General features: G+C 37.0%; 1 protein-coding gene across 2 annotated transcripts in view; it reads right to left on the bottom strand.

Moving 5' to 3' along the window:
- The window catches only part of PDE4B (phosphodiesterase 4B), a 396,712-nt gene that overhangs the window by 322,217 nt on the left and 59,004 nt on the right, over positions 1-15,491 (bottom strand). Inside the window, exon 1 of one of the 2 annotated variants that reach the window (XM_014788252.2) lies at positions 9,420-9,675. The exons of the other annotated variant lie outside the window; for it this stretch is intronic. Coding sequence (XP_014643738.2) covers positions 9,420-9,655 — 236 coding nt within the window. The 5' untranslated portion in view covers positions 9,656-9,675. Of the gene's footprint in view, positions 1-9,419; positions 9,676-15,491 lie in introns of those variants that run through there. 2 annotated transcript variants of the gene reach the window in all.

Raw genomic sequence — 15,491 nt, forward strand, 5'->3', positions numbered from 1 at the left:
ATAAATTAGTTTTTGATGACGCTGGAATTTTTCCAAGGCATTTGTTCACTGAATCCTATATCGGCTTTTTATATGTGGAATCCTGAAATAGACAAGGCATCTTCTTATACCTTTTTTTTCTTTTTGCTTTCAAGTTTATTGGTGTAAGTGGATGGAATTACTTCAAAGTGGTTCTCTTCCTGTCTCCTTCACGCAGTGGACGATAACACATGGCTTTTAAAAATACACTGGTGAGAGCAGCCAAACAAGGCTATAAAGTTTCTTATTGGGACGTAAGCTATTCACACTGGGTCTTCTGATGTGCATTGCAGTATCATTTAGCCTGCCTCATTAGAATGTGATTGGAAGTGAAGATTGGAAGTGAAGATTGCATGATAATAAATGAATGACATTTTGTTTCTTCAGCATATTGAATGGTGACACTGTGGATATTATAAAATTATTTCTTTATGAACTCACGTGCACTTTGACTCCTTCAAATTGGCACATTCCTTACTCAGTGATGCTTTTCAAATAATGAAAAATAATTTCTGCTTTACCAACCAAGGCTGACAATAATGTGAACGTTTGTGTTTGTTCAGAGATTTAGCAAGATAGTTAAACAGTAGCATCTATTATGACTTCTAATGCATGAAGTATTGTGCTAAGGACTTTAATACATTATCTTAGGAGATAGCTAGTGGGCTAGATAGACAGATGTGTTTTTTAGATTAAATTAGCATTAGAAAATATTTAAACATAGGGCTATTTTCTACATTTTGTGAATGAAGGAATTGAGGTCCAAGACAATCAACTGATTGATCTAAAATCTCAATAGCAAGTCAAGAGAAAATAGTGAAACCAAATCTAGCTTTCTCAACTCCAGATAACGTAACATAAAATAAAGATTAACAGTAAAAAATAAAATTCTAGATAACATCAAAATTATACAATGATAGAACCCTATCTGTAATATATTAAGACATTATATAATGTCCCATATTAATGACTCAAGTTTTATAGTTTTAGAAAAAGAAATAACATCTCTTCTTGGGGAAGGAAAATTTGAACGCAACAGACATTCACCCTCTTAGAAACTGTTTCAAGCACCTAAAACCAACAATTTATCACCAGGAAAAGTCATAAACTATTACAGATGTCTCTAATCCTCCACTATAACTATTTCAATAGTTTACTTTTAAAAATGGGGTCACAAATTTATTCATAACTTGTCAGTATGTTAGTACACTATTAAGAATTAAACTCTTAAATTATGATATGAGAACAGGCTGATGGGATGGAAACAATTCCGTATTTTAAAAATATATATGAGGCTCTTTTTGATCCTGAAACTACTGTTCTCCATCTAAATGTGCTCTCTTCAAACTAAAAAGAAACGTATATACGATTTTATATATGGAGAGAGATGGAATGAGTAAATGTGGAAAAACAATTAGTAAATCTAGGCAGAGGGTGTTCATGGTACTATTCTTTCAACTTCTTGAAATTTTAAATCTTTACTATCAGTGACCTTTCCTTGACCTACAGACAATTCTGCCCCCCTCATTCACCCTGCTGCCATTCCTGGACATGTTAGATGCATATAATTTTAATGTTATAAATTGTCTAGAAATTCTTATCACTTTATCAAGCACAGCTACACTGAAATTGTTTCTCTGTCCACTCATTTATCTCTTAAATAGATGGTTTTCAAGTACTTGGAGGTTATGAAATCCGCGTTAAGACTCCTCTGAAGTTCTCCAAGCCTAGAGTCACCCAGGTTGCTCTGTTCGGACCCAGGGCCAGGGAAAAGATCACCAACACCCTGTTTTTCAAGTAATCCCCAAAATGGTTCCTAGGAAGCTGATGTTCCAGAAAAATATAGTTTGAAAGCAGTTTTCCTTGAAACCACGCTACCCCTACCCCTTCACTTCCAATCTGGGTAAGAATTGTGAGGGGACTGGGGGGGAAGAAGGGGACAAGCCGGTCTGTTAGGGGAGCACGCCGTGTGACAGGTGTTCTTTTCCATGAAAGGTCTAGAGAAGCAATCATTTGTATTGTTCCTCAAAGAGAAAATGCCTCAGTTCTAGCAAGAAGCAATTTGAGGTCAACAAATTACTTCTTTTTTTTTTTTAACTTAAAGTACACAGTGGGATTCAAACATATCTGTGTCAAATAAATGACTAGGAGAGACAGAGGTCCCAACCTCTCAGTTCAGGAAAAAAGAGACAGAACCAAGTGAAAATTTTCACTCCTGGTGACGTCTTTTCTAGAGTGCAAGGGTATTAATTCACAATTTCCTCCCTCTGCAAGTCACGGGCTCCTACTTCCAAGATCCCCCAGGAAATCGTATAAAAAGCTTCAATTGCTGTAGCTCTTGCTAATGTCAATATTTTAAATGTTGCATCAGTGGGAAAGTATAGATAATTATGCATTCTAATATATAATATGCAAACATTTTAAAGGCCAAATCACAAATCGATTCCTGTGTACAACACTTCCATGCAGACAGTTAATAAGAGAGATGTAGAGCTTTCCCGAGCTGGAGCCCCAGCTGTGCTGTTTGATGCATGAAGAATAACCAAATAAATAATGGTACAGTGCTACAGACAAATATTTACTTTACAGCACTACAGGCTAGGTAGTATGATTTGTATGCAGTGGCATAATCAAATAGGCTACCATGTAAAACACTTAGCCTCTAGTAAAATATTTGATCAAACTTGTATCTGCAATATCATAGAACACAAAATGGGAAGCAAGTTATACAGCCCCACTGGCAGAAAGGACACACAATGTCAAGAAATGGAAGGAGTAAGGAAGTTAGTAGGGCAAGTATCAACAAAGCTCCCTTTTCTCCTTCAGAGCAAGGTAAAGGAAAATTGCTCTAAGAATAAAGAGCAGGAAAAAGGAACCATATTCATTCTTTCTTTTATTTTGTCAACAAATATTTATTAAGTGCCAGCCTTTCTTGTAGGTGCCCGGGATAGAGGAAACAAGACAAAAATCACTGCCCTCGTGCAATTTAGCATGATTGGCAGACAATAAAAGAGAAAAACAAAATAATAAGCAAGCATCTCTTTTCAGGTAATGTACTTCCAGGTAATGGTAAGTGCCAAGAAGAAAAATAAAGCAGAGTAAGGGACTAGAAAGTGGAAGGTGGTTTTTGAGATAGAAGGGTCAGTGAAGCCCTCTCTAGCAGTGATATTTGAGTGGAAACCTGAATGGAAGTAAGAGATGAGCCATGTCAACAACCAGGGAACCAGTCTCCCAGGCAGAAGAAACACCGAGTGCAAAGGCCCAGGAGTGGAAACATGCTGGGTTTGTTGAAGAAGAGAAAGGAGGTTAACAAGGCTGGAGAAGAGGAGATGAGGTCACAGGTAGCCTGGGGCCAGACAGTGTAGGGCTTCATAAACCATGATAAGCATTTTAGACTTTTCTCGGAGAATCATGTAAATGCCTAAAGCGTCATGTTGCTTGTGTCTGGACAGTGATGTGAGAGACAGAAGCACTACACACAACCAAGGAGCAGAACTGGGAGACAAGAGGGAGGACGGGAAAAGAAAGCCAATGAGATTTCGCAAAAGGGGCTTAGAACTCAGCAGCTGGGCAGCAGGCATGTTCGCCGGGCCACCTTCTGGCGTGGGTCCTGGGGGCTGTCATCATTACTTTACAAAGCCCTTTTTACAGTAAGTATTTTAAAAATCCAATATATTGAAGACTTGTGGACACTAAAAGGCCAGGAAAACACTATTTATAGACTTGCACTACTGAGAACATGCTTGCTCAGATTAAAGCAATAGACTCAGACTACAAGGCTTAGATTTCCACTGGCATTCAGTTCAGACTGTGGACTAAGATAATTTCTGTAAAAAACCAGAATTATACATAAAACACAACATGAAGCACCTCTGGTAAATTAGGACGAAGCACCTCTAGTAAATTAGGACAGAGCACCCGGGTTTCCTCAGATGCACCCATCCTCCCAAGCACCTTTGCTTTGACTGTTTGGTGCATTTGGGGGCTGTGTACCAGCTAGTACTAGGCACAGCAACATGTTGTAGGTGGGGAATGCAAGGGGCACCAGGTTTACAGACTTTCCTCCCGGTTTCCATAAACAGCAATTTGTTAAGTCATAAATAACGTCACAAGCACAGTTTTCAATGTTATGGGATATAATAATTAGAGTCATTATCCCTCAAACGCACGTTCTCCCTTTTCCCTTTGCTTCCAATCTCCTTATCCTCCAATCCACTTCCACAATGCTTGCAAAGGATCTTTCCAAAGTAAAAGCTATTTATGGCCATCGCTTTCTCACAACCTTGCAGTCGCTCCCCACTGATGATGGAATAAAGCCCCAGGTCTTGTTCATGATATTGGAATCCCTAGGGTATGGCTCCAAGCTACAGGCACATTCTTACCTCCTATCTTTGCCACTTTGCACCCTAGGCTGTAACTCCAGTGAGTTTTGCTCACTTTCCCCCATGCTCTGAGTCAAATCCCAGCTCAGCCCCTTACTTGTTGTGTAACCTTGGGCAAATTACTTATCCTCCCTGTGCTTCATTCCTTTTCCTACAAAATGGAAATAATAATAGTATATAACTCATTGGCTTTTTATGGGACTAAATAAGTAAAATACTTAGAACAGTGTCAGATGCATTTTAAGAGCTGAATAAATGTGAGCTATTATTACTGTTATTTGTCAATGGAATTTCCCTATAAATTATTGTTTCCTTGGGCAAAAAAATGTCCTTCCTACCCAGTCTTCTCCTTGAAAATTCCTACATTCTTCAAGACCCCATACAAATGTCATCTCCTCTCTAAACCTTCCCTAACACATTGACTCACTTTCTAGTGGTATCTATTTCTTCTGTGCTATCACAACAAGTTGAGCATCATTCTTCAATAGCATTATTTACAGACTATTGATTAATTATTAATGCATAAGTTTGTTTTCCAGGTAGTATATGAGTTCTTTGAAGGCAAGGGCTCCATCTTTTTCATTTTGTATCTCCTAAACCCAGAGTAGGGCCTGGACATAGTAGGCACTCAACAAATGATTGGTTCAATTAAATGTTCAATCAGTAAATATGTAAAGACACAGATAGTTCTCAAAAATTTTTCAATATTGCTAGAAATAATTCAAGGAAATTTTTTGAAGAATAATACAAGGCACAGATTTAGTAGATTTAGCTAGCAAACTAGGGCTAAATTGCTTAAGTCAGTAAATGTGTCTAAAATTCAGAGAAAGGTCAAGTCTATAAGATACTCATTTTCTTTTCACTCTTCTCCAGTTATTCCAGCTTTGTATTGACAGGTATAAGTTCCCTTAGAGTATGAACCCGGTCGTTTAATACTTTTGCATTCAAATATTAGGCACAAAAGTACACATTTCATGAACTTTTGTTAAAATGAGGACAGATTTCCAAGATATACGTAGGACAAGTGGGGAGAAGGAAGAAAAACACAGGTGTTTTTGTCTAACACTAACTCTAATTGAAAGAATATTGCTGCCTGTGCAAGCATATTCCACGTGCAAGCATGGACAGACAGACAGAGGCTGGCGCTCACCAACACATTTGCTCTTCAAGAGGAGAATACAGAGGAGAGACGGGTAGTGGCCCAGGATGTATTCAAGATGTCAGCAGTAGCTTTCTTCAGAGAGCATCATGCTGCTGATAATGGAGGAGAACTGATGACCGAGGTTAAAATATCAGCAAAGGAGAGAAGGTTGAAAAAGCTGGACACTATGTGGCAAGCGCCACTCAAGAAAAAACAAGCCACATGAGCCAGGTAGGAGAACACTATGCCGCAGAAGTTGTCACCTCTGATTTGGGGTGAGGGATAAATAATATGTTGACCTAAGGACTCTGGCATTAATTTCCCTACTCCCTATTCAGCAATGCTGAACATTCTACTGACACTTTGCAACATATGATATGGTTTTTATCTATATTTTCTCATATCAACTAACAATGGGTGTGGTGTCCACTTCTGGGTTTCAGAATTCAAAGAATTTGGAAATTTGGGATGGTGGTTCAGAGCTAAAATAATGATTAATGTCGTAGAAATGCCTGGAAGAAGCTAAAGCAATTCATAACATCTTTTATATTTGCAACATGTAATATTGAAAAGAACGAGAATTTAGAGTGTTCTTATACTCCAAGTGAAACTTAAATGAGATAATATATGCGAACATTCTAGTAAATAAAATATAGTAGGTGTTGGACCACATGGGTTGAATCAGAATTTTTTTCTTCTCTTGCTCACAGCAGTACTCAATTCTACATGTTGAGTGAATAAAAGAAGAAAACCCCGGAACCAGTTGATAATGATCTTTAGATTCATGCAGGTTCTTACAAGTCTTTTCTTAATATTCATTGAGGACCAAAAAAACAGATTATGAATATTATATATTATATAGATATTGATCATGAGGAAGAATTTTCCAATATCTGCACTATGAAGTAGTGAGACCGCACTAACTGAGAGTATAGAACTGTTTTCTCCAGAGTCTTAAAAATAGGGTAGACTTCCATATGTCAAAGATGCAGTAATTGTGATCCTTCCCAAGGGGAAAGGAAGCAATGAGATAATCACTCAAATTCCTTCCAGATCTAAGATTATATAAATATTATGATTAGTGACAACACATTGACTATCTAGTTTTTTTCAGATATTTTAAAAATAATCCCAGAGTCAGTATTTTACAAGTGGTTCTTAAATCTTCTGCCATTAGCCTATATTTCATAACTTGGGTTTTCAAAACCAGAACTACATATTCATCTGATCAAAATATGAAATCTACAAATAACTAAAGATCAAAAAAATCGTTCAGTGGGTTTAGACATAAACTGCATCCTCTGCATTGTTTAGCTTCATCATGAAAATTACTTTAATTTCAACACTGGAATCAAAACAATCCAGTCTTCTTAAAAGAAGTCTACTGTCTACTGTAAAGTAATAACATGTTTTAGAGACTTCTAAGTGCAGCATATCTTGGAATTTCTAACTTAAATGCATGGTTTGGAAAATACCAATCGTTGATCGTGAAAGGACAGTTACATTTCATCATGGCAAAGGGGGCAAAAATAAAGCACTTATGGTCTTATTTCCTCATGTAACTATTACATATGATACTAAAAAAAAAGCACATAATTTTTAAGGTTAGTGAAAAAGTCATTCAAATACATAAGATATGTGTATATTTTCCAAAAAGAAATTTTCATGAAAATAAATCTGAAAAATATCAAACATACACTCAGATAAAACAATAGAAATAAACATAAATATAGACTTAATCAGGAACTGAAAACAAACAGTGATACAGCTTCACTAAAAAACATAAAAAGGAGAGTGTGTGAGTTGGGAGGGAAAAAGGGTGAAGATGAATCATGGTCAAGTTATTTTATAAGTTTGATGAGTAATGGATTCTTTAAACCTATATTATGGTACATTATACCAAAGTCACGTGTTGTATTTTTTGGCAATTTGTGGAAATTTTTGTTTTAATTCAACCAGAAGAAGATCACTTTAACAGCATAAGTTACCTCAGATATCATTTAATTGTTCTCTTTGTAACTTGCTGAAAGAAAATTTGTATAATGCATGAGTGAAACTGGCTCTTTAATCATTTTAAAATTTGGGTTCTTTTGAACAGAAAAAAAATCATGTATTTATAGCTCTGTGTTCCCAGCACATCAAAAATCTCTTCTAAGTAAAAGAAAGGTCACATCATTATATTCAAGAACTCTACAATAAGGAAAATATTACCAAGGTTTTATGAACATTTATCATTATCTGAAAATTAGCTTACTAAAATTAAATGTCCTTCTGGTCAAAATAATTGTTTAATATTAATCCAAGTAGTAAAACATATGAGTCAATTAATTGCACATTTTCCATCTTTGTTCCTTTTATGAGAACTAACTAATAATATACCTATATACCTTCTCCTATTATACTACTTAGCAAACTATATGAAATTACACACACATCAGGGAGGGGGTAAACCATGAGAGAGAGACTTCTTCAAATCAGTACATACTTATACATAAATCTTCTCTCTACACAAATGCTAGGTTTTGTATAATTGATAGGTTTTGAAAAACTAATCACATGTATTCTGAAAGTATAAGATTACAATTAACTAATAAGATTTAATTCATCAAAAAGATGAACCAAAAAAACTCCCCAATAAAGCAACTGTATGAACAACAGTCCATTGTCAGAAAACAAAAATAACCATATCACGTTTAGCTAGGTAGAGTAGGTGTTGGCTAAACATGCGGCGTCCATCAATGGCAAGCTACACATTTCCAGGGGTAACTTGAATTCGCCAATGCACTGCGAAGCACTTCAGATGAGTATAAAACAAGATTCCAGTAAATATTAATTTTCAAAAACCAGATATCCTCAGTTTATCATGTCAGTGGCAATCTAGTATGCAGTCCCAAAATCACTGTGTTAGAACGGCCTGTAAGAGGTACTAGCTCCTTTTCTTGCTATGTTCCCTTACTAAATAAAACCTATGGGTACAGATACCCAATTTTGAAGAGCATCTTAATCTAAAAGAAAACATATCCTTCAAAGAAATCTGAAATGGCTTAGCTTTTACAACTAAAGTTTATTTAATTTCTATTGTGCTGTTCCTTACATTTCATTATTATAGTGGTTGAAGGGTGCCACCCTACAATATATAACATGTATACTAAAGGTGATAGGCTCAGTGCAACTTTTACAGAGGGATCTTGAATTTATTTAAACTATATTTAAACTATATCTATTTAAAACTATAAATTTTATGTCACTTTTTTACAACGAGAGGGTCTTAAAGGTAATAGGAATTTGAATCATAAATAAAATTAATTAACCACATAATTTCAGAAGTGGGAACTTAGTTTTCCCTTTCCTTAAGTAGTGTAAAGATAAAGTAAATAAATCAAAAAGCCATTAGGTTATACACTACAAACATGGCAATGCAATATATTAAGTTTGACTTTATACGTTGTCTAAATAAATAAATTAGAACTAAGATTAAAACACTTATTCTTGTATCAAAAGTATGCTATTAAAAATACTATCAACAACAACCACAAAGCACACAAAAATGTCACCCATCACCTCAACAGAGATTAAACAAAAAACTGAATTTTTAAAACTCCTTCAATACTCAATTTACCTAGAAGTGGCTAGGTATTTTTTATAAGCAGTAATTTTCAAGACTCTCTACTGTTAGAGGCTTATTTTATCTGGAAACAGCTAGTGGCACAAAAATAATTTCACACCCAGTGCACTGTGAATTCTTCAGCTGACCCAGTCTCCATTCATTTCACATGTGTGGTATGTATTACGAACAAAATTCAGATGTTTCATTTTCTGCATTTCTAAATCACTGCTGCTAACGAAACGCGCTGTCGACCCCTCCGGTCCCGTCTTACCATGTGTGAGCCACGGTGAAGCGGCGCCGCTGTCGAATGCTTTTATTCACCAGCAACTTTCTGAAAAAGCATGGGGAGTTCCTGGGCGAACTGCGTGGAGAAATTTTGGGAGATGTCGGTCTGTTCCCCGGGAGTCTTGGAAGCTCAAGTTCTAAGTGCATCTGCTCCTTGAAAGTCTTTATGCAAACCTCAGATTCAGCAGCAGTAAGTTCTTTTGAAGAATCTTTTGCTGTCATATCTTATATGGAGGGCTAGCTCTCACCATCCAAAATAAAAACCTCTCACATAGCAGAGGCACAGCTGCAGTTTAGGAGGCTGGTAAGGCTGCAAACTGTTTCCCGTGTAATTTAGGAAGCTGTGGCTCCACTGTAGGAGCTGCTTACAGCAGGAGCAGCATGCTCCAAGAATGGCAAGTCAGGCTGTCACAAGGAGCTTTACCAGCCTGGCTTTGCCTCTGAAAATGCGCCAAAGTGCTTCCCATGTCAGTAGCCTCCTTGTGGATGAGGTTTGTCTGCAAGCTACACACTGACACTCACTGAATTCATTCAGCTGAATATATCAACTCATGAAATATTCATAAGGGCTTCTGATAAATCCTTCACATGTATTTTTCAAAAAATCTTATCAAACAAGCCGCATTCACTACTGGATAGTAAGCAAAACCTAGTCATCTAGTCACTTGTTTTGTTTGCACAAAGAGCAGAACAAGAGCCCGTTCAGCATGTGTGATGTTTAAAGTCTTCATTCAGAATTATCTTGCTCTGTAATGCACACAACAGTAACTCCACCTACCAAATGCTTATTGGCCCAGGACTATCTAAACAACTGCACTGTTTCCCCCCCAACACCACCCGCCACCGCTCAGATTTTCACAAAATTTGTGAAGCTACCGTCCTCACCACAGTGAAAACATTAAATCAGGGATTGTTAAAAAGTCTAGCTAAAACAGCCCCCCAAATTCCATTTCTGAATGAAAGAGCTGATTGCTGACGCTTTTTTTTTTCTCCCTTCTCCAGAAGATCCAAAACCGCATCAATAAAAAAAAAAAAGTCAGCTAACAAGCAAACACTGGATTTGGTTCATTCCCCCGAGGCATTTAAAGCCTAATCTTTATTCGAATGAACATTACCCTCATTCTTCTGTTTAAGCTCATTGTTCCTGGGGTGCCCACAGCAGCCACTCTCTGTTAGATGCAAAGTTCCGTCTGAAAGCCAAAGTCCCCAGAATGGAAATGGAGGTGACAACTGGGAAAAATGAATGCTCCCAGTCAAAGAGCAGAGTCCAAAGCCAAGCATCATGCATGTGTTTGTGTGTGTGCAGGCAGGTGTACAAGACAGTGTGTGTCTGTGTGGGGGTATATTTACTTGTGAGTGTGCATGTATGTAGTTTGTTCACAAGGGCACGCAAGTGAGACACATGGGCAGAAGAGTCCAAATAATGTTTGAAGTTCCAAAGCAGATCATTGTAACCTGAAACTTCATTTGGAAATATGCTGGAAGGCACCTTCTGTACTCTAAAAGGCACATGGAAGTAAAAGGAATATTGTGGTGCTTGAAGTGCACGGATGCTGTGAAAAGTCTGTCCTGGCAGTGACTGCCACCAGGGCCAGCCCGACCTCACACCAACTTCACAAAGCAGAAGGAGGGCTACTCAGGGAGGGTGGTAGTTAAGGAATGACTCACAGCAAGACTTCACTGGAAGAGGGAGAAATTTATTTTTTCCCCTAAGGTGTGAGGAATTCCACCTTTATAAAATCACTCACACATGTCATCTACTCTCCCTGAACATCTAAAGGGCTGAATAAGAGCAGACGATGACCTCTGTATAGGAAAAAATAAACCCCACACAGCCCTTGGGGGAAGTGATTCAGACATAATAGGAAGGACATTTAAACGCCTAGTTTACAGGTACCACCTTGGAAAGACATCAATGTAGCAATAATACACAAAATATATCATCAACAAAAGCAAGTCACGGAATTTTTGAGTTGGAGGGAATCCCAGCAATCTCCTTGTTCAGCTCGTCATTTCAAGGCAAGGAAACAGACTTAGAGAACTTCAGTGACTCATCCAAAGTCATATCTGTCATTGACATTAGAGCCAAAGCTAAAAGCCAGGATTTCTGATTCCCAATTGAATGCTCTTTCATTGTATGATCCAGAGAGGTCAAAATAGCCATTTTGTCTGGCTAGGCACATGTTCTTTATATATTTGAAAATATTTTAACTCACCTATTTGAGAATGAGTTTTTGGTAATATCAGGGGAGAAAATACGAGTAATGCTATCTTTTATAATGTGATATATATATATATTAAATATATATATATATATTTTGGTATATATACCAAAAATAATGTGATTTAAAGCTGGAACGTTGGAATATGTGATCCTGCTAATATTCAGAGTGACTTACGTGCAAAAAATAAAATAGTGATTTGAAGTCACTAAGGTCTTTTTCATATTCAATTTTTAAGGCTGTCAAAATACAATAAGCAGTTTAGGGATTTTTTTCTCCCCAAAATTATGGCAAATTTCACAGTGCAGATTTAGCTGTACATAAACTGGCGTTCAGATAAGGAAATGTTTACATAAACTTTCCTAAAGCAGCATAGTGGTGCAATTATCATTACTTTCCAAATCTTATTGACAATTTATGTGACATTTTAGCCAGCCTGGTGTCTAGTGGTTAAGATTCCAAGCTCCCACCGCCGGGGCCCGGGTTGGTTTCCAGGTCAGGGAACCATACCACCCATCTGTCGGTTGTCATACTGTGGCGGCTGTGTGTTGCTGTGATATTGAAAGCTATGCCACTGGTATTTCAAATACCAGCAGGGTCACCCATGGTGGCCAGGTTTCAGTGGAGCTTCCAGACTAGACAGACTAGGAAGAAGGACCTGCCCACCCACTTCCGAAAAGATTGGCCGTGAAAACCCTATGAATATCAGCGGAGCATTGTCTGATACAGCGTTGGAGGTGAAAAGATGGTGCAAAAACACCGGGCAGGGTACACAGGGTCGCTAGGAGTCAGAATTGACTTGGCTCCAACAACAACAAAAAAGTGACATTTCACATTACTCTTTTCACTTTGCCTACTATGACAGCCAATGTCCCAGTGAAAGAAATTTTGAGAATCATCCTAAGAAATAAAATTCTCAAGAATATGTAAAGTCTGTCAATTCTACCTACTCTAGATAACATTTAGGAACACCAAAGACAGTTAATTGAAATACAAAATTTAAAAGATAATCAGACTATTTTAAAGTCTGAATTAGTTACCTCTGAGAAAAGGAAATGCATGTTAACAGGTAAATGCATGAAAGTTTGTTTCTAGAGTCAAAATGCCAAAGAAACACTAGACACTGTGTTAAATATTGAAATCAAAGATGAATCTAGATAAGGTAGGAAACTGGAGATGATATCTAAGGAACAGTAAACAAAAATGCAGTAAAAGCAGATAACACCCTGCTGTATTTCAGCAAAGAATACAATGTTTTGAGAGAGAGAGCCAGGGGAACAGAGAAAGAGCCAAGAGGAAAGCAGATAGAGTTACGTGCCTTCCGAGCGCCTAGGAAGGTGCTAAAGAACCAAGTTGAACCTTCCTCTCCACGTGGAATGCTTAGCCCTGAGTACCTCAAAGGGAAAAATGAGTAATTCTGAGTCAATTTATTAGTGTGCCCTTGGGAATTATTCGAGAATTCCAATTATAACTATGCCTCAATTTTAAATACTGAAATTCCTGGTATCCACATCCTGTCAAAGCAACAAGAATCAAGAATGTATCATAATAAAATGTCATTAAAGGATCTGAATAGAGTTATACGGTCAATTACAATCAACAATGTATTACTTATAAATATAATGGACAAATTAAGAACATTTTGATTTTTCATTAAATTAAAATGGAAAGCAAATTAATTACAACCAAAATTATAAACTCATAGTGCAAGTATTATTTCATTATTAAAATGTTTTTTAAAACTAACAGCTTTATAATCAAAGTATTTTAAAGGAAAATCATTACATTATTTTTATATTCAATACCTTTCAGACTTTAAAACTTAACCTGGAATAAATCTTCTCTGAACTGAGTGACCAATTTTTAACTAACTGTCATCATAAAACTAAAATATTTCAAAGGCAGAAAACTGCTGATTCTGTGTAATAGTATTATACATAACAACACTGAACACAAAATAACATGGCTCACATTTACTGTAAAGACAAAGCTGGGCATTTGAGAAGACAAGAGTTTATCTAGAAGTTTTTTTTTTTTTAAAGAGGAATAGATTTAAGACTATCAATATTAACAGAGTTAAATTATTCTTGATTATGTCTTTATTTATGTCACTATTTAGTTCTCTTTTTCTAAAACAGCACACCATCTGAGCACAGCCATTAGGCTCTACTCAATTAAAGATATACAAGGTCTTCCTTCAGTCAGACAAGGGAACAAATGAATGCAGAACACCAAAACAACTCTAGCCTCTTTCAACAGATCACCTCACTCACCATAGATGGCAACCTCTCCCAATTTCTCCACTTCAGTTTGAAGAAATGGAACTAGAGAATTATTATAACATGATTGAAGAAAAGATAACATTCAACTGAATGGAAATAGTTGTCTAGCCATCTTGGGGAACAACAATTAACTGACCACTCTTAAGAAGTAAGGGATTATAACGAAGTAGCTTTCATTTATTGCATACCTACTGGGTGCCAGATATTGTCACAAGCATTTTTAATAAATTATTTCATTTGGTCCTCATTATACACATATCAGACAAGTGCTGTTGAAATCCTTGTTGGACTTCCCCACGTATTAAACTATGAGGTCCTTTAGGGCTGGGCTGAGTCTTGTTCATTTCTAGAATATAGAACAGAGTCTGGCACAGAATAGATACTCAATAAATATTTGGAGCCTGAATGCACATTATTTTGACCATTTTCAGATAAGAACATCAAGACACAAAATTTCATAGCTTTTAAGGAGTTGATCCTACACCAAGCTTTTTATAACAGAGCATACCTAATGAGACAAAAGAGGCAACGTATGCTCCCAGGGTAGTCTAGTCATGTCACTAAAAGTATATCTTCATAAGTACTAAATGTCCTTGAGTCTGAAGTTATCTAGCATATTATCCTCATAAGATAATGTGAATGCCTCACTTTTATACATAGGGTACTATTTAATCACTCATCATTAGTAAAATGGTGTTCCAGAATGATCAGTTTTACCCTATACCACCTAGCAGTATGAATCATACAGAGAAAGTGGGAAGCTTGTACCCTAGAGGCTTGAGCATGGCATTATAATGTTCTGAGAGATGGTCCTATTCAAGAAAGAAAAGTCCATCTCCCTACACTCAGAGGAGAAGTGGAAATCCACACAATGGCCTAGAAGGCCCTCTCCTCGTCTCAGTGCCTCTCTGACTTCATCTCCTTCTACTCTCCCCCACTCTCTCTGCTCCACCTCACTGGCCTCATTTCTGTTCATTGAACATGTTGTGAAAGTTCCCTCTTCCCCGAGACACCTGCATGGGGATGTTCCCTTCTCTCCTCCCAGGGCTTGCCCAAATATCACTTGCTTGATGAAGCCTTCCCTAATCACCTTGTTTAAAACTGCAATCTCTCCCATTCTGCTTTATTTTTCTTCATAGTACTTGTCAGCATATAATATTGCATATATTACTTACCTACTTTTCTATCATCATTTACTCCCCTGGATTAAGTTTCATGAGGAAGGACTTTGTTTTGTTCACTTCTATGATCCCAACTCCCAGAACAGTACTTGCCACATAGTTGGTATTTAAATAAATCTTTGTTGAACGAATGAATGATCTCCTCAGTGCAGAATAAGGTGAAGAAGGGGGACATTAGGCAAAAATGGGGTAAATTATCTTTCTGAAATTAGAGCAATAGCTAGTGTGGCAATGAGTAGTAAGCCTTTCATGGTTTTGTGTATGACTTTATGTAGTTTTATTGCCTGATGTGTTACTTCTCTATTTTCTTTGCCAAGAATACTATGTCTTATCCATTAAGGCTAAATTCAAATGAAAACTCTTCAGTGAAACC

This window comes from Ceratotherium simum, chromosome 2 (genome assembly GCF_057802395.1).
Source record: "Ceratotherium simum simum isolate JZ-2026a chromosome 2, ASM5780239v1, whole genome shotgun sequence".
NCBI classification, from domain to species: Eukaryota; Metazoa; Chordata; class Mammalia; order Perissodactyla; family Rhinocerotidae; genus Ceratotherium; species Ceratotherium simum.